The 19,615-nt window shown below is 38.0% G+C and overlaps 2 protein-coding genes across 3 annotated transcripts; both read left to right on the forward strand.

Moving 5' to 3' along the window:
* The first annotated feature begins 248 nt into the window (after window positions 1–248).
* On the forward strand, window positions 249–3,077 carry tmem205 (transmembrane protein 205). Of its 2 annotated transcripts, none has more exons than XM_086068487.1 (4): window positions 249–376; window positions 859–972; window positions 1,047–1,210; window positions 1,341–3,077. In XM_086068487.1, the coding sequence occupies exons 2-4, from the start codon at window positions 873–875 to the stop codon at window positions 1,641–1,643; spliced, it is 567 nt and encodes a 188-aa protein (XP_085924613.1). In that variant the 5' UTR covers window positions 249–376; window positions 859–872; the 3' UTR covers window positions 1,644–3,077. The 2 variants fall into 2 exon arrangements, with proteins under 2 accessions (XP_085924613.1, XP_085924622.1); XM_086068496.1 differs by having other exon boundaries at window positions 260–376; window positions 839–972.
* A 1,406-nt stretch (window positions 3,078–4,483) lies between these two features.
* rab3db (RAB3D, member RAS oncogene family, b) lies at window positions 4,484–18,072 on the forward strand. Its single transcript, XM_086068523.1, has 5 exons — window positions 4,484–5,009; window positions 10,650–10,886; window positions 17,291–17,409; window positions 17,521–17,645; window positions 17,723–18,072. Exons 1-5 carry the CDS (start codon window positions 5,004–5,006, stop codon window positions 17,908–17,910), a joined length of 675 nt encoding a protein of 224 aa, XP_085924649.1. The 5' UTR covers window positions 4,484–5,003; the 3' UTR covers window positions 17,911–18,072.
* Window positions 18,073–19,615: the final 1,543 nt, after the last annotated feature.

Here is a 19,615-nt window from a genome sequence, read left to right on the forward strand (position 1 = left end):
ATCTCTTAAATGTACCAAAAAATGTGAAAATAAAAATGAAGCTGATTACATAACGTGTTTTTATTTGAATTAGCCTATATATTTATATATATTATATTAATCTTATGACTAAAGACTATACACGTCAAATAAGTGTTACGCTTGCAAATTGTGCTCAATTAATAGCATAAAAATATTTAAAAGTTGTATAAACAAAAACAGTGGAGATGGGCGTCATTCAAAAACACTTCACGAACACTATTGGTTAACGTCACTCCAGGAGGCGTGGTTGTGGAGTAAAGAGGAAGTCAGAAGCAGCGGTCGGTCGTACGGCTGCTCTTTGGACTAATAATATCAGAAAATCAGTATTGAACTTCAGATAACGAAATAAAATAAGGTATGTCTTTACTTTTTCTTGCTATGAATAACAATTACAATCATCCAAATTTGTGCTATGCTTATGAAACAAATACAACGACCTCGTGCTGGTCATGTACAATGTTAACTCTCTCTTATCTAAGAAACGATTATCATAGAGCTAAGATCAGATGTCTGTTTGTGCAAGTTTTTTTTAAATCAAATCTTTACCTTGCCACCTAATAGATATGCATTTCTGCTGTTAAAAAACATGGTTCTTGCGTAGTCTTTAAAAAAAAAAATGTTTTATAACCCGTCGTTATCTGTTGCAAGCATAAGTAGCAGCCTGCAAGATAAATACTTTATCTCAAGAATTTTAAGTGGTTATCAGGTTACTTCTAAAAACATGTACAGTATATGTTTGGTATTTTTCACATCTTTAATGTTAATGGCATGCCTGCATTGCTTGTGTTGTTTCATCCCTTTCGGATGAATGAACTAGCAATCTATTCTGCTGTGTAGAGTATAGTGTCGCCATGGCAACCGAGGGGGATCCCTCAGATTTGGTCAAAGTGTTACACCTTCTAGTACTTTCCTTTTCCTGGGGCATGCAGGTCTGGGTCTCCTTCATTGCAGGTAAGAGGAGTCGGAGGACTTGAGAATTTGAGTTCACTTGCCTTTTCCTGATGTTTTACTTCTGGTGCCTGCAGGTTTTGCTTTGGTGTGCCAGGTGACTCGGCACACCTTCGGCCTAGTGCAGAGCAAACTTTTCCCAGTTTACTTCTACTGTCTGCTGGGAAGCCATTTAGTCAGTTTGGCTATTTATGCAGTGTATCATCCGAGAGAGCTGCTGGACACGCATGAAACGGTGCAGGTAAGGCTTCTTCTTTTTTTTGTATAGCACTTGAATTGATTCCATTAAATGTGCAAGTGGTCGGCACACTGTTTTTGCTATTATGCTTGCAAATGTTCATCATGTTGTCTTGCATTCTGTTCTTTTGCAGATGGTTCTGTATTTTGTTGCGTTGGTGATGGCGGGTCTAAACGCTCAGTGGTTTGGTCCGACAGCCACTGAGGTTATGTTCCTGATGAGGGAGGTGGAGAAAGAGCATGGTCTTGGTAACCAGGTTGGACTGTTCGCCCAAAAGGAAGGTTATGCCAAACTCAAGGAGCAAGACCCCAAGTATAGAGCCTTCAAAAGAAGGTTTGGCCACTACCATGGGTTAACCAACCTCTGTAACCTGATAGGAGTCATCTGCACCACAACTAATTTGATCTACATGGCTCTAAATCTATCTACAATTTAGACATGGTGAGGCGTCACGGTCTAATTGGGTCCAATTAGCCCATACGGATTGTGTGGTTTGATTTATATATTGTCATTTTTGTGCTTACTTTTATTTTATTTTATTATTATTTTAATTTATTTTAACGCTTTTAATTTTATCAGTAATAATGCAATCTAACAAGAGCTTCACAACTTTTATCATCATTGGAGTAACTGCTAATGTGCCCAAACCAGGCAGCATAGTGGAAACTCTAAATTGTCCTTAGCTGTGATTGTGAAAGATTGTCAGGTTATTTACTCAACAAAAATATAAACGCAATACTTTTGTTTTTGCTCACTTTTTTATGAGATGAACTCAAAGATCTAAACAAATAAAACTTTTTCCACATACACAATATCACCATTTCTCTCAAATATTGTTCACAAACCAGTTCAAATCTGTGGCAGTGAACACTTCTCCTTTGCCGAGATAATTTACCCCAACTCACAGGTGTGCCATATCAAGAAAACCAGTCAGCACTGACCCCACCCACCTGCCCCCAATAAAACAAAACTGCACCTTTCAGAGTGGCTTTTTATTGTGGGCAGTCTAAGGCACACCTGTGCACTAGTCATCGTGTCTAATTAGCATATTGATATGGCACACCTGTGAGGCGGGATGGATTATCTCGATAAAGTTGAAGTGCTCACTATCACATGTTTAGACTGGTTTGTGAACAATATTAGAGAGAAATGGTGATATTGCATATGAGGGAGAAGTTTTAGATCTTTGAGTTCATCTCGTTCAAAAATGGGAACAAAAACAACAGTGTTGCGTTTATATTTTTGTTGAGTGTATGTGCCCTGGCATTGACTGGTGACCAGTCCAGGGTGTACTCCACCTCTCACCCAAATCTGGGTGTGGAAAAGCAGTATAGAAAATGGATTAATGCAAGAACAAACTATCTCCATGTCCATGGCTGCCTGAGCCATGCATCTCCAGTAGGGGGCGATAGTTAAACACATTTCAACATTAGCAAACAATCTGCAGCAGAAAATTTTCATTCTTTGAAAAGACTTGTTTAGTGTTTTCATTTTTTTTAATGACACTGGACACATTTTCTAGATAGATCAAACTTCTGGTAAGACCATATTGATTTTCAGGAACCATATTTTGAATAAATATCGAAGCTAAGCAATTTTAGCTATTTATTTGCCCAAAATGAAAGCCTTTTTTTTTTAGTTGTTACAGATGTCATGTGGATTTCAGGGTTCTATTGGATGAGGCTTATTACATTTTAATGTGAGCAGATTACAGAACACAGCACCGTGTTGGCCAGCAAGCTTATGTCTGTGTTACAGTGTTGACATCAGTACTAATAAATGGATTAAGTGCAAGTACAATGATTGTATTACAAGTTTTTTGCTTCTAACAAATAAAACAAAAATAAAAAAATATATATATACATTTGAACGTTTCATTTTGTTTAATTTAAATTTGACCTCAGTGAGGAAAAGCGGTACAGAAAATGAAAGCATAGTTGGACATTTCTTTAGAAAAAAAAGGAGCTATGACAAATATTGTTCCTTCCGGGAAATGTTGTAGGCGGCAATTCAACCTTTAAGCAAAGAACAAGTTAGTCAAATAATTAAATCATGTTTACGGGAGCAGGGAGTGATGTGTTCATATCAAATTATTTCACAGGGGCACAGATGACAGCTCTATTGGTAATGATAACTCAAGAAAAGACAACTGTGAGTTAAAAGAAAATCTGTGAGTGTGTGTGGGGGGGGGGGGGGGCGCAAAAGGAAGTACAGAAACAAAAGCTTTTGCCAGTAACATCATCCTCATTCCTAACACAAGGAAGTAGATTTTGGCATGTGAAAGACAAAAACTGGCATCAGTAATGATGTAAAATTGTAAGATCAACTATATAAAGTGATGCTGTGGAGCCCTAAAAAATAATTTGGTGTATTGAATTAATTACGATATGTCTGGACTATGAAGTAGGGTGGCAAGATGGAACCATTTCACAAGAAAACATCCAAGCCCAGCTATTGTACAATTTACAAAAACACGCCTGAAATCTCCCAAACCCCTGTGCAAAAATTTGCTGTGGTCAAATGACTCCAAGGTTGAACTTGTTGGCCATAATTCTAAAAAAATATGTTTGATGCACATGGTGATAGCAGCCTCATGTTTTCTTCAGCAACTGGGCCCTTTGTTAAGGTGAAGAAAAAACAGTTCTAAATACAAGTTCTGTTACAGGCATTAGGTCACAATAATGGAATGTATTTTCAATGATTTATCTTTGTCCTATTGTGTTACATTACAAAAACTTGTGGCATTTGAACAGGGGTGTGTAGACTTTTTATATCCTATGTACAGTATGTAGTGGATATACTGTAAGCGCACTACGTAAAGGATGTTGCAAAGCCAAAAAGTCAAGTCTGAATGCCCTTGATCGATTCATTGTCTTCTTGTTTTGAATGATTTTTTTTTCATGGGATGAAAGAATGTGAACAATGTCTCTTTGAATGCTCTGAACCCCTCATTCAATTCTATTATCATATTGAGCAGAAATATGTAAAACTGTATTTTCCCCTCTGTATCACAATGAGATGGTTTGTCAACAAATTTCAATGCGAACAGTAAAAGTGAAATTTGCAGTCTTTTGCAATCAATCTTACACCTACACGAAAGTGTAACTTTCAATTAAAAATAATTGCCATCAAAACTTAAGCGTTTACACCACAACATTGTACCACTAGAGTACACTGTTATACTGACAACATGACTAAGCAATTTTGATAACTGTGTTATCCGTACACATTGACAGACATTCCTGTTTAATGAATTGCTGGTTTGTGTCACAGTTTTATTTCATCATCGTCCACCTTCCAGTGAAGAACGGGCTTACTCTTGTTTCTTGTCTCTTATTTGTCAGAGATGTTGAGTGCGGTTAAAACCACAAAAATGCCACGCTCATGCTCAAAGTTAGTGGAAATTGAGTATTGACGAAGTAGTTTGCAGTCGTGTTAACCAGCTAGCTCCTTGGCAAAGGGAGGACAGTCAGTCAGCTTTTGGATCATGCGCTCACGTGCACACGCACGGCGGACCAAGCAGCCAGCCGAGCTTCGCACACGCGCTCAGGGCAGCACACACAGCCTCAGGTGGCTGACGGTTGCTTCACTTTCTACAGTACACCGACTGTGACACACACGAACAAGGAGCTCCAGCAGCTGGGATCCGGGAGCGGAAGCAGACCGCCTCGTATTGCTGTGCTCTTGCCTGGACAGGGGACGACTTTTTGGGGATTCACTACTTTGCCACCGCACCCGGCATCTCGCCCAACGGTGGGGGGAATATAGGAAAACGCCGAGTTTGTTTTACTTCCGTATGAAGGTGCGTTGTTTCCTTCCTTGTGTTATTTTCCTGCTCCGCCTTCCTTTGTGTTCACTTCAAGTCACTTTTGCGCACATTTGAGTTAGTTCGAACTATTTTTTTCACCGCATTCTGCACGCAAAAAAATGAGCAGCTTGGCTTCGGAAATTAAGCTTTTTACGGCTCCTCCATGTTTGCTCGCCTTAACGAGAGAGCAGATGTGACAGCTGCCACAAAATCATGGATGGACATTTCCTTCTTTTAGGGGGGGTCAGTCAGTGGCAGGCAGCCTGCTCACTTCCCCTGGCTCTGCAAACAAATAATCTGACGGGGGTGCACCACATTTTAAATAAATAACGTCGGCTCCTGTTTGTTGTCGTGGAGACGATGGACCAGTGCACCACTAAGAGCATAGCTACAGTTTGGTGTAGATCACAGCCGATGTAAAACTCAAGGCCCAGGGGCCAGATCTGGCCCGCCACATCATTTTATGTGGCTGCAAAAGCAAATCAAGTGCACCTAAAGTGCAGAATCCAAGGTGAATTAGATTCCTCCACTACTGCTTGACGACTTGTATGACACAGTATAGCAGTGTTTTGTAAACTTTATTTAGTCAAGACAGCCATTTTACAGAAGAAAAGGCTCCCAAGCAAAAAAAATAAAATAAATATGAATACTCAATTAGTGATGATCTCATCTGAATTTACTCATAAATTGACTGTGGGATGTGGGCCTGTTTAATTGAACACAAACATGCTTGTAGGAAGCTATGACTTTGTTATTTTGAATGAATAGCGACAGGTGGATGCACAGGTTTATTGTACCTTCTGCCATCTAACAGGAAAATATTTAATTGTTCAGTGGCATAGATAGATGAAGAATGAGATAATACAATATAATTGTATTTTTTAAATTTAATAGTTAAGTGAAATTGGGTCATTTCCCACAGCACTCCCTTGAATCTCTCACTGTACACTATTGTGCTGTGGCATCCAGGTTGGGACTTACTGTTGTAGTAGGATGTAAGATATTGGATTTTGATGATTGTGTCATCGCTTTTTAGTAGTGATGGGAAAATGAAGCTTCATGAAGCACTTGTGATATTTTTGACTCCTCTAGATGCCACTCTTGGTTGAAAGATGCAGTGGAAATGTAATCAATTTCCTTTGCACTAACCTTTATATTCAAACCAAGAGCACCATCTAGGGGAGTCAAAAAATATCACAAGTGCTTCATGAAGCTTCATTTTCCCATCACTACTTTTTAGACATCTTTGATGATTTTGTTATTTCAGATGATGCTTAGTATTTACAGTAAATGCTTAGTATATTGTTTACACAATCCCAGTCTGCATTTCTTTTAAGTTACACGTTTTACGTTATCCTGCTGTAATTACTATTACTGGCAGGAATATAGAGCCCCAAAATCAAATTTGGTCAGTGCCCAATGTGGGCGTGGGCCAGTTCTGATTGTAAGTCATTTCAAAAATGTGCAAAAGGGGATAGAAATGTATTTGCCTTCAGGCAGTGTGAGCCCTCAGCCGTACACAGTAAACATGTAGACCATGTAACTGGGTATATACTAGATACTGTACCTCAGGCTTGGGATGATCTGATGAGAACATGGGAGAAAGTTCAAGTGGGCGGATCAATGCTACATTGCCTTCGAGACCCTTACACATCATGTGACTTGGGGAATGTCTGTAGAGATTACAAAAACGTAACAACTGGAACTTGTATTTAATCCTTTTCTTTCAAAAGGGCGTATTTATATATATTTTTATTTATGGCCCAGATTGACATTGTGAAAGTGCTGTTAGTGTTTTGAGTGTATTTGTGCAAACTCATGCTTTTATTACAACATCACTCTGCACAGGTTTGCACAGGCTGGGTTGTTAGTAAAGTTGTTTAATGACGACAGTAAATCCCTCACACAACATTAGGTGTGAGTACCATTTAAAAAAAAAGAAGAAGAAATAAATCTACATTTACATACAATAGATAATAGTGCCCACTGCCCAGTGTTAAGATGTGACTGTAATATTTGCTCTTGTTTACATTTCACACTGCTGCCCACCGCAAACTAAAACCATCCCAATAAACACAATACATCTGTCAGAACGATGGATATAGTATTTGATGAATCAATAAAATGGTTGTTAAGAATGATAGATTCTTAAGCGTGTTACTTTAGTCCAACGAGCTGGGGCATTAGAATCTGAATAGTTTGTCGTCTAAAGAAAACCCTCACATCCCTTAAAAATTGCTAAGTTTATTGCGGATGTGTACAAACTATGGCCACTGGGCTCACTCGGTTCTTTAAGCCGGCACATGTAGCGTTTACATTTTCAAGAGTCCTACATTTGTTGAATTTATTTTGCTGTTACTTTGTGTTTATGTCATTATATCTATTGCTGCAATAAATCGATGTCTTCTGGCTGCAATAAACAGCCACAAACCAAACACCAAGTTCAAAAAAACATCCGCGCTCTTCACTGTTATCGTCTGTGTGCAGTGCATGCTAGCTGCGGGCGCTTTAGCATGATGTCACAGGTGAGGAGGGGCTCCCGGGTGGTGGCCGTTGCAGTGGAGACGCACTGCTTTTTGGTGTAGAGTAGAGTAGATTTGGTGTAGAGTAGAGTAGAGTAGAGTAGAGTAGAGTAGAGCAGAGCAGAGCAGAGTAGAGTAGGGTAGGGTAGATATCGTCGGTGGAAATGAGGCTTAAGTGGAGAGAAATAAACTAGGGGTGTGGCAAAAAAATCGATCCTCATAAGAATCGCGATCCTCATTTAGTACGATTCAGAATAGATTTTAAATGTCCCAAAATCAATTTTATTTAAATTATTTTATACTGTCTTGCCTTTGGTCTGTGTGTGCCTTTATTTGGAGCGTTGTTCATGTTGTACCCGGTTTGGCCACTGAGGGGCAGTGTGGTTCCACGCGGTCTAATACATTGTTAAGTTGTAGCCACATTAGAGAGTAGAAGGAAAAAGGCACAATCAAATTATTCCAATAAAAGTTTGGGGGGAGGGGGGGTTTCAGCGTGGAGCCGTTCTTTTGAGTGATAAAAGTGCCGCGAGTAGTGCGCTAATTAGCATTAGCGAGTCAGACTGGAGTAGATCATTACAATTCCTTCCACATCTATAGATTGAAGCAAAAGTCATTGTCAATCAAATAATTTTGAAGCAAAAATTGTTCTTAATCGTAAATCGATTCTGAATCGAATCGCGGACCCAAAAATCTGAATCGAATCGTGAGACATTCAAAGATTCCCACCCCTAAAATAAACCCTTTTGGATCAGCATCATTATCCAGATCTGTATTAAAGTTTTTTTCGGTCCATGGCTGCCACCAACGCAAAGTTGAAAGGAAATTGCTTGTTATTGTGTGTTTGCACAATCAAACTTGGGGGGAGGAGGGGGACGGGGGACTCGCACAACTATATGTCTGTTACTTGTGTTTCTTTCTTTCCTGTGTCAATTTGAGAGTTTCAGTAACGGGGAAAAAAATCACACTAAACATAGATTATATGTTATTATTACCTCAACGTTCAATTTTCAAATACAGAAGTTTCATTAATGGGTCAGTTTGTCCTGCATCATAACAGCAGCATTAAGCCAATCCATCATGTCATGCGTTTGTAATGTGTAATAAGTGAGTCTGACACACTAACTGCTTTTGGCAGCTCAACTTTCTCACGTCTGTGCGATATAGACACCACTCTCATGCTGGATGTTTCCTTATAGCCAGTTAAAAGCTCAAACAACTCGCTGCTTTGACCGCTAATGGGTATTGCTTGCAGCTGAGTCCCAGTCTCGTCTCCACGGAGACGAGTCTCATCAGCGAGGCGAGGCAGGGCCGAGCCACCTGCAGCGATTGATCAGCACTGTTTGTGTAGGGGATGGAAGCTCTGATAAGCAGTGCAGATACTCTCCCTTCTCACAATGCACACATAATAGGGCCTGATGACGGACAAATGGTCTCAACCTCCTGTCATTTAAGAGCACAACTGCCAGTTTCATTTTGCAAACATGTGCACCTACATGATAAGACTGTAGCCAAATCCCAAATGTACTTTGATGTTTATACTGCAACGGTAGATTGAGTTGCTTGTTAGGGGTGTAAAATGAATATTGAGTTTATTATACCATAGACGCTAACTTGAGTTTTTGTCTTTATACTTAATATTTAATTGAGCTAGTTAATAATTATTATTATTTTTTGCCATAAAATATAACTTTAGTCTCATCTTTATTTACAGTTATCCATAGATTTGGCACATTTCTAGAAACTGAAATTACATTTACAAAACTGCAAGCTCATTTGGCCAAACAGACTTACATTTGTGCACAACCAGTCAGTTCATTAGCAAAAGCACATATCTATCCCAAAACTGGTCACACATGCTTCACTCCAAGTTCGTTTTCCAAACAAAGAGTCGGTACTGTCACAACTTTTCAATTGCTTTGGCTCATCTGCATTCACTTAGTGCTTTTGCCATTTTGGATTTTTTTGCACAACACTATGAATCATCTGCAAAAGCTCATATCTCTCCCAAAACAGCTCACCTATGTGTCAAAATCAAATTTTTATGTCATACAAATAGTCAGTGAACCCAAAATGTATCATCCCTTTGGCATTGTGTGAGCACTGAAAGTCAAAATGATTACGGTAGATGTTTTGTCACAACAGCAGAAATGTCGTTAACAAAATACAATTATATATAAAACTGAGGGGAAAAGGGATTTAACAAGCAGTTTTTTAAGTTTGCGGTTTGACGTACTCCACTCACAGTCAAGGAAATTGCAACGGTTTTTATTCACACAAAGTTACACATTAGAGTGTGACAAAAGAAAGTGTAAGCCGAATTCTGTATATTTATGAAAAACTAATAACTAAAGTTATATCTTGCGCAAAGCGTAAATGAAGAACCAAACTACTGTAACACTTTTACTATTCAGCATTGTCCCCTTCCCCCTCTTAGCCATCCATACGCTGCGTAATTATAGGCAGCATTACTGTTGAGGATGATCTGACCCAGCGGAAGTGTGTGCAGGTTAAATAAAAGTGGTCCAAGAATCTAACCCTGGGCGACTTCGCATGCCATGGTGATTTAAGCAAAATTTGATAAATTTCATGACGGCATCCTGACACACTTCAGGGGTCACCAATATAGTACCCAAGCACTGCATGAGTAGCTCATCGGCCTGTTCTAAAAGTAGCTCACCAGTGATGGGACATTGTGATTTCCTAAGAATGGCGTAGAAGTGATAATTTACAAGCTTTTATCACTTGCAGAGAATTTTAGAGAATTTTCCCATTTCCTATCTTGTTAAATGATTGTTGTGATTATTGTGAGATGTCATTAACACTATCAGTGTTGTCACATAAATGTATATAATTCATAATTAAAATAATTAATACATTTATGTAATTAATTCATTATTAATAGTAACAATTAAAGGCAATATTAGAACTTTTTTTTTTAGAAGTGTGTATGAAACTGGTAGCCCTCAGTAAGTACCTAAGAAGTGCGTATCAGAAGTAAATCATGGGGAATTTGAATGGGCTATTAAGTGGGCGCTGATCTCAAGTCACCAACGCTCCCTGCAATATAACTGTTGTTCATCATTTTATTGATTTTTTTCTCATCCCTCTGTAGATGGCGTCAAATGACTCACGCCTCCAACAGCCGCCGTCCCAGAAGGATGCGGCTGATCAGAACTTTGACTACATGTTCAAGCTGCTGATCATTGGCAACAGCAGTGTGGGGAAAACCTCTTTTCTGTTCCGCTACGCAGACGACTCCTTCACCTCAGCCTTCGTCAGCACCGTCGGCATCGACTTCAAAGTCAAGACAGTCTTCCGCAATGACAAAAGGATCAAACTGCAGATCTGGGTAAGGCGTTGCTTCGCAAGTTTTGTAATAATGTCAATAGAACACACAAACTGCTTTGAAGTTCAAAACTTGTCATCATAGCAATTATTTTTTACTCTTGAGTCTAAAACTACGCTACTCACAAAAAGTTAGCGATATTTGGTTTTTGGATAAAATTTCAGGATAATCGAATATGCACTACAATCTCGTGTCCAATAAGCGTAGTGTGCATCTCGGCCACATGGTGCATCATGGGTAGGGCGGCTACCAAACTTTTATTGAAAACTAGTGGCAACCAATGAAGAAAGCTATGATTACTGGAAAGTTATTATAATTTTTTATTTATTTAAACTATTTTAAACTTGCATAGCGTGTCGTTACTGGATGCCCTCTGCTGGGACACTACACTTAAGCTTAACTAAGTGCTTAATATTTGATGAATATGAATATTTGGTGAGATTACTGTTTCTGTAAATCACTAGTTTGTGTTACGTATTGCTTTATGCAAACACTGCCCACATAACACAAATTGTTTTGGCCACAATAGTAAATATCTGTTACAAGCTTTGTACTATATTAATTAGCAACTTTTAAAACTTTTTTTTTTTTTTTAAAGATGTAATTGCTTGACAGCACTACCTTTAAACAATGCCTGCAAGCTTTAAGATGTAGTTAGGCATAGGCTACACTTTCAGCACTCTAAACTCTACCATTCAAATGACCATTCTATTTTGTTTTTTACTTGATTTTCACACGTGCAAATGCGATTCGCACTTTTGTAGTACTTTTTGCACAACTTGCTTTTCTCAAACATGGAGCAGAACAGCGACATTCACAACAGGTGTTGGATCTATGAACGGACCAATACAATTCCTGATTTGTTTAGAATGTTTATTTGAACCATTATCTTCATCAAGCCGTTCACATTTTGGCACCATGTGACTGAGACGACACCTAACAATTGATCAACAGTAATTCGGCATATCGGGGCTTCCAACCGGACGTTTGCAGAAGGGAACCGGTCCAAGACAACTTGAAAGGTCTAGAATTGTCCATATCGGCAGCATCAAATCAGAAATACATTTAGGCCTTTAAACCATTCAGCAACAGCAGTATTTTGAGTCAGACAACAACAGTGAAATCCAACATCCTGTTAAACAAAGCCTCTAAATTGCACAAGTGCTTGAGGTTTGACACAGTCATTCTTACACTACACTTATCGGGCATCTATACACGAAGATGAACCTGAGTCATGCCAAGTTTTCAAGCATCCCCCTCGTTTGCCACAGGGTGCATTTTAGTCCAACATTAATGTCACTTCTTGAAAAGAAAACAAGCATATAGTTCACACCTTAGACACACTTAGTGATGAATTGCAACTTGGTGTTAATTTCAGGAGTGTTGCGTTGTTCACAGCCTTGTTGATTTACATTGATAAGACTGATCAAATAGATGATTCACTTAAACTAATCATGTTTGAGCCATTGAAATGAATTGATACCACTGAGCCAACACCAAAACACACACTCACTTCCTTGAACCTGAGCGTTTGTTAAATGATGTTACGCATGTGAAGAATTCTCCCAAAAATGGCTACATAATGTGTTCATCGGAAGGTTTCCCAGAATGTGGCCTTACTTGTCTGCCCGGTCCTGTTTCGACTGTTTAATGGCACACAGACCGGTATTTCCTAAGTTCAGGAAGCTGAGGAAGTTCAATATCAGCATGTTGGTGGAGACATAACAAAAATGTACTGCAGTGCCACAGTAGCATGTGTTTAAAGGGTGTGAAGTGGTTATTTTACACATTTCGTGTTACTTATCAACCCGTTGACCATCAAATTCATGATAGTTCCCATTGAACACCATCTGTAAGATATTTCACCCGTTTAGTTTTTTTGTGCGTTGCTGATCCCTCCCTGCCAGCTGCCGGGCTGCCTTTTGTACATCACGGAAACAGGCGTGACTGATAATGCACCACATGGCCCTTGCACCGGCCGAGCATTCATCTACTGTACAAGCACATGGACACACTATCCGCACACAATTCATCTCTTTTCTTCGGCATGGAGATGTGTGTTCAGATCTCTGTGCAAATACACACCTTTCACACACACAGTGTAAACTGCATATATAGCTGCTGGCTAAAATAAAGCAGCACAGTTTAGATTTTCTTCATGTGGCCAAATGCATTTGAGAAAATTGTAGCCTAGTAATTACTGCAAACTTTAGGCGGTTGGTTTGACTTGGTTACTATCAAGTAATTCTGGTCAATCTTTACAGAAGGGAATTTGCTTTGAATGATCGGAGAATGGGTGGATAGATAAACTGAAAGTGAAAGTTGCCATTTCAGTCAGGTTCAAATTTAGCTTCAGTGAAATTTGAAATACATGAAATACAATTCAGATTCAGTTTTTCAATGCAGTGATTCAAATTAAACAATACTAATTCAATTCAGTTAATTAAATTCTGCTTTTTAGTTTCATATTCAAATATAAATATTTCAGCCCATAACAGACACCCACAATAATACACATACTGGCTTTAAAAAGTGGCCATTTTTTCCCTTCCAAATTCTCGTTCATTTTACAAAGTTACAAAATTAAAATGTAATCCAATGAAAATTGTGACTTGATACAATCCTGCTCAGTTTAGACTGAGTTTACGGCAATTTGTTGCAATTTATTATTTTTGCATTAATGGGATGTAAAAGTGTACTGAGCTGAAGAGTGAGGTTTCGTATTACCTTATTTAGCATGCACAGGATCGCCAGAATATTACAAACAACTCTCAGTGATCATCCTCTGACAGTATAAATCAAAACATTATTGTCAGACAAGTTTTATTAGCTCGTGTTCTCATTCAATTATTGTTGTACCCTGAGTGCATGGATGATCTCCTGTGGGTGCCTTGTTTTGGCATGATCCCATAAAAACATGCAAGTGACGCATGTTTAAGAGCACCCGGTCATCCTCACTGTAATTGAACATTCATAACCCTGACTGCCCCCATGGTTACCTGGGCAACACTCTCCTCTTCAACGTGTTACACAACGTCAGACAAACGAACACAAACACACACGACCCTCATGTAGATGAAAGACGTTACCAAGTAACCAACTTCCACTGGGTCTCTCTCGTTTACCTTTATTTCCCATGTGCACCCACCAAACCATTTACACATGTAATATTATGTCCAAATGTATTTATTATGATCGTTCTTCCATATTAGCAGCAGCAACTGCAACCTGTGCCTCTCGGCCTCCAATAAGAACAAATCCATCTCAATTACAACTGTATGTTGTTGGACTGTGCTTGTATCGCAGGGAATCTAGGACAAGAGTAGAAATGAAAACATATCAATTCTCAATAAACGTAGTTATTTTTGTTACACTGTTATTGTTTAATACTCTTTAGGTGCTACACATTAAACATATTACTACATTAATAGTTGTAGTACTAGTATGTCAATAAATACTATCTTGATAGACAGTTGTGCTGCAGATTTGATTGCATTTACATACAGTAGATGGTAATTATAATTTTGGCCATCGAGTGAATGAACATTATATTGTTCTGCCTGTTAATATATGTCACTAATATGGAAGAGGATAAGGGCCAGTGAAGAGGAAATAAAAGGGTTGGCAGATTCTCACTTTATTCTCAGAATTCTGACTTTAGTAATAATTCTGACTTTAAAGTCAGAATTTTGAGATTAAAGTCAGATTTTTGAGATTAAAGTCAGAATTCTGACTTTTAAGTGAGAATTCTCACTTTATTCTCAGAATTCTCACTTTAAAGTCAGAATTCTGAGATTAACGTCAGAATTCTGACTTTCAAGTGAGAATTCTTACTTTTTTCTCAGAGAGGGTAACGTTAGAATTCTGACTTTATTCTCAGAATTCTGATTAAATTCTCTGAATTCTGACTTAATTGTTAAATTAAAGTCAGAGTTCTTACTTTAAAGTAGGGATGCCCAATAATGCTATTTTCAACCGATACGATAAACCAATAATTTAGTGCCGATGAAGTAAGCCGATAATTGTTTGCAAAATTATCTTGAATACAAATATACTTTGGAATCCTACTATAAGTCTAACATGTACAAATACATTGAAAGATTGTTTAAAGCACCATGAAGCTGAAATTTATTGATATCTCTGCTTCAGACAACCAGTAACTCATTTTGAGTTTGACAAAACAAAACAGTCATGTTTTAAAAAATGCAACAACAAAAACTGTGAGGGTAACATTTTGGGGAGACCCAAGTAAAGAAAGCCCACACTGGCAACTGCCATGTCGCCATGTTGCATCTTCTGTGGACACGAGGTTGCACACATTATGACGTCACAAATATGCAACACTGCCATAGGAGAGGGGAGGAGTTGAGGAGTTGGGCGTTTCACATTGCTTGGCAGAGAGCCAGCCGCCATTCTGCGTCACTACGCACTGAATGCGTTGCGACAAATAAAGTTTCTCCAAAATGTATTAAACTGGAAAGGATTTTTGAAAAATGAATCTCATAGTTACGTTAGTAAGAACCAAATAAATAATACATAGCAAACTTGTCATGGCAGTCGGGGTTCCTTTTTAAAGTCAGAATTCTCACTTTTAAGCAACACTAAGCAACTTTCAGTTTATGTTGATTTTGGAGGCGCCATAATGGAAAAAAAGCGGTAATGTTATGCCTGAAGGAAGACCACATTTCCCATGAGCCAGTGTATTGCGTCGTTTTTTAGCTCATGCCAGTCAAATTGACTTCCGACGAATGGGGAAAGGGGGAAGAGACATGCCATAAAGCAGTCAGCACATTTGTAGTTTTTTGTGTGGTAGTGTTCCTACCATTCTTCTCAAAGTTGTTTAGTGCCAGTAAAAATAATACAGACTTCCTCAGGCCATGCCAAAGGTATCATTCAACTAGTTTTAAGTTGATAGTTCCTTAGTGCAACTTTAACGTCACAATGCTGAGAATAAAGTTAGAATCCTGCCAACCTTTTTTTTCTCTCTCTTCACTGGCCCTAATCCTCTTCCATACACTGAACTAGATAGGTGAATAATGATATAGTTTACTTATTATATTTACCCCAGAGCCACTGGTGGTCTCTCAAGATACACTTTGAGTGCTGCTGCAGTACTGTACAGTATGTTGATAGTGTGAACAATAGTGCTCTCTTGTGGTGAAAGAGTCTTGCTGTTTACAATTACTGTCATTCAAAGGTCCATTCGAATCAGCATCAATACTATTGTGAGGGACAAAAATATGCCTTTATAAATATTACACTGATTAGCATGAGTTACACTAGCAAACAAAATATTCATTGGCATGATTGGAACACAAACTTAAATAAATAATGTACAAACTACAAAAAACAAACAAACACAAATCTAAAATAGGGTAGCTTGATTATTATTTTGGTAATAATTGAAATTAAAATGAAATTATCAAATCAACATTTTTGAAAAGTATAGGGAAGAAGTACTTTTCAATGAAAAGTAACATTGCTTGATGTTGTTATTATCATTGTATTGTTGCTATTGATAAGGAAAAAAAATATATTCATATGTAAAAGTATGACAATATATGCATAATGCACACTGTTCAATGTGTTCACTATTAATAGTTACTATAATAACCTTGTATAATAATCAATATATATTAGCTGTATAGTAGCAGTTTTTTGTTTGTTTACTATACAAACCTACTATTTATTGTGTAACAGATGTTAAAAGGGGGCAGGACCTGATAAGTTTATACTTCTTCCTACTCCTTTTCGTAAATGTATGTGTAAATGTGTAGCTCATGACTAGGTGAAACTCTGTGAACTTTCTTATGTTGCTTTTGTTGCTTTAATGTTGTGTTTGTTGTTTTATATGTTTTGTATTTTGTCTTCACATATGTACTTTTATAACCAGTTTTCTTTATATATACAGTATATATCCATGTTTGAAATAAAATTGAGAAGAAAAAAAATCACGATTAGGACGATCATTTATTTTTTGGTACGAAACAAGAAAATATAAAAAAATATAATAATAATATTAAGACAAATACAATTCTTTGAAACACTATAATTATGTAAGTTCCTTTTGGATGAAACAAAATTTATTAAATTAGCTATTTTAAAAATCAAATAAAAGGTGCAAATGTATAAATTTAAACAATTTCAAATTAGTATTAATAATCTTTTTTTCTTCTTTTTTTTTTACGATTATGCTGATTTTGTAATTGTGGAGTGTAATAATTGAAATTGTAATTGAATTTCGAGTAATTGCACAGCCCTAATCTAAAATACAATAATATTAAATACACACCTAAAAAACTTGACCTTTAAAATCTTTTACTTTGTACATTTTTAAACAGTTTGTGTTGTGGAGTGAATTACATTTTTTGCATTGACATGCACTCTGAATGTGTGTTTAAATGCAGGACACAGCAGGACAAGAGCGCTATCGCACCATCACCACAGCCTACTACAGAGGCGCCATGGGCTTCCTGCTCATGTACGACATCTCCAACCAGGATTCCTTCAATGCAGTTCAGGACTGGTGTGTTCCGCATGTATTGATTATTGCTACTATTTAGCGTAAATGGTCAAGTCCCGTCATCATGGTCAGTGTATTTTTCAATGTTCCCCTAATTTGTTGTGTGTTCTACAGGGCTACACAGATTAAAACATACTCGTGGGACAATGCTCAGGTGATCCTAATCGGTAACAAGTGTGACTTAGAGGATGACAGGCTCATACCGACCGAAGATGGCCAGCGTCTGGCGGAGGATCTCGGTGCGAAAACTGTCCCATGGATCTGTCCAGCATGTTTGTGCATTGTACATCAACGCTCTCTCATCTCTCGCTCCCAGGTTTCCAGTTCTTTGAGGCCAGCGCAAAGGACAACATCAACGTCAAGCAGGTGTTTGAGCGCCTTGTGGATGTCATCTGTGACAAGATGAACGAGAGCATCGAGGGAGACATAAGATTAGAGGCCAACCGCGGGAACCAGGGTTTGAAAGACTCCTCTTCCGACAGCCAAGGGAATTGCGCTTGCTAAACTACACGCATGAATACACACGCACACACACACACACACACACACACACACACACTCATGTACACAATGCTGATAATCTACTTCTCTGTGCCTCAACTCTGGGAATCGCTGCTCCTCGTACTCTGTTCACAATAAAAGCTGAGATAGTCCTCATCACTAGTACTGTTTGACTTCCTCTTTCCTCCCCATATAAATGTCTCACGGCTATTTTTCTTTTGAGACACACTCACCCTCAACAAGGCCTCTGTGTTAGTTGTATGATATTCCACAATCACTATGCTTACAAATCTAAGTTCAGTGGCTCTCATGATATTATTACGCATACAATTTCATTGGAGACATCTGCACATAGTTTTGCTAATATTGCTTGTTTTAATTGAACATTGTTTCTTGCATTTTGGAAGGAATAGCTCTGTAAGTACCGGTAGTTTGTAATTTTGCCCCTTTTAGCTAAGTAAGGGAACCAATTTAATACAAGCACCTCAGTGTGTTGCAGTGCAGTAACGGTTCAGTTCAAATTGAATCATTACTATAGCCAAAATGTTAAAGTCTATTTTTATATGATGAACAAGTAACTTTTTGATGGAAATGATTAAGACTTGATGTTTACTAATCAATAATTTCCAGTTTTTTTCCCCACATAATGAGAACATGTCTGAAGTTATTCATACCCTTTCTCAAAGTGTGCATATTAAATATTCTAACTGATAGATTAGAATTGGTAATTTTCCAAATGTAAAAAATGTCAAATGGTTTTGTCTCTAATATCCAAGATGTCTTTTGCCACTTTCTCATGCTATTTCCAGCCAGACGACCACCATCACACAAAAAAAAATCACATTAACTTTAGCACCAAGATATGAATCATTTTGTTCAATCCACACTGAACCGTGTTCTCTTTGTAAAGGCTGTTTTTTTCCCTGATTATTTTTCTGTTGGGATTTCATTCAATTGTGCAGATGTACCTAATGTAGTGTCCTGTTAGTGTGTTTGTGTGAGTTGCCTTCAGTTTATCTGTTTCATTCAGTTTAAAAAAAAAAAAAGCCAGGTGATCGTTTGATTGGGACGTTGTGACAAAATGAATCTTGTTTCTGAACGACATTCAATGAATGTTAATTTGAGCTCATTTGAGGTGAAGGTTTCCTCATGACGCACCTCCTGTCAAATTAATTAAAATTTGCTTTGGTTCTTTTCTCCGGTTTACGTTGCATGAGAATGAGGCAACGAGGCTGTTGATCCCTGTGAGGAAGTCGTTATGCACTTTTAACACTGGCTTACCGCTAGCTGATGCATTGTAAATCAAGTGATAAATCAAATTGTGTGTGCGTGGGTTGAGCTTCGCAACGATCACTGTTCAGGAAAGGAAATGTGGGTACTTATTATTATTAAAGGTTGAGGTTTTTATTGATACAACTCTTGTATTTGGTCCTATTGGATTGTACAGTTGCAAAAGATCTTATTCTCTACAAGTAATCATTGAAAGGTTAAACCCCATTTTGATTTTGACAAGTTGTATTTTCACACTCTGGTTTAGTCAGTAAAACTGATGACTTGTTCCTTGTGGCCAGTTACAGTTATCTCTCCTGTCATGGTCTGTGTGTGTCGCTGAAAATATCTTTCACACACATCAGGTTGCTAATGCTATTTATCACCAGCTTCCGTACCACACGGTATTGGCTTGGGCTAAGATGGCTGACTTGCAACA

The sequence above is a fragment of the Leptonotus elevatus genome, chromosome 1 (genome assembly GCF_054856555.1).
Source record: "Leptonotus elevatus isolate MCC_2025b chromosome 1, RoL_Lele_1.0, whole genome shotgun sequence".
In the NCBI taxonomy this organism is placed as follows: Eukaryota; Metazoa; Chordata; class Actinopteri; order Syngnathiformes; family Syngnathidae; genus Leptonotus; species Leptonotus elevatus.

Excerpts from the sequence above, each read along its gene's own strand:
- rab3db (XM_086068523.1), top strand. Across the intron at positions 10,887-17,290 it reads GGATCAAACTGCAGATCTGG|GACACAGCAGGACAAGAGCG; the intron begins GTAAGGCGTTGC and ends GTTTAAATGCAG. Across the intron at positions 17,410-17,520 it reads TTCAATGCAGTTCAGGACTG|GGCTACACAGATTAAAACAT; the intron begins GTGTGTTCCGCA and ends TGTGTTCTACAG.
- tmem205 (XM_086068487.1), top strand. The coding sequence starts at position 873 with ATGGCAACCGAGGGGGATCCCTCAGATTTGGTCAAAGTGTTACACCTT. Across the intron at positions 973-1,046 it reads CTGGGTCTCCTTCATTGCAG|GTTTTGCTTTGGTGTGCCAG; the intron begins GTAAGAGGAGTC and ends TGGTGCCTGCAG. Across the intron at positions 1,211-1,340 it reads ACACGCATGAAACGGTGCAG|ATGGTTCTGTATTTTGTTGC; the intron begins GTAAGGCTTCTT and ends GTTCTTTTGCAG.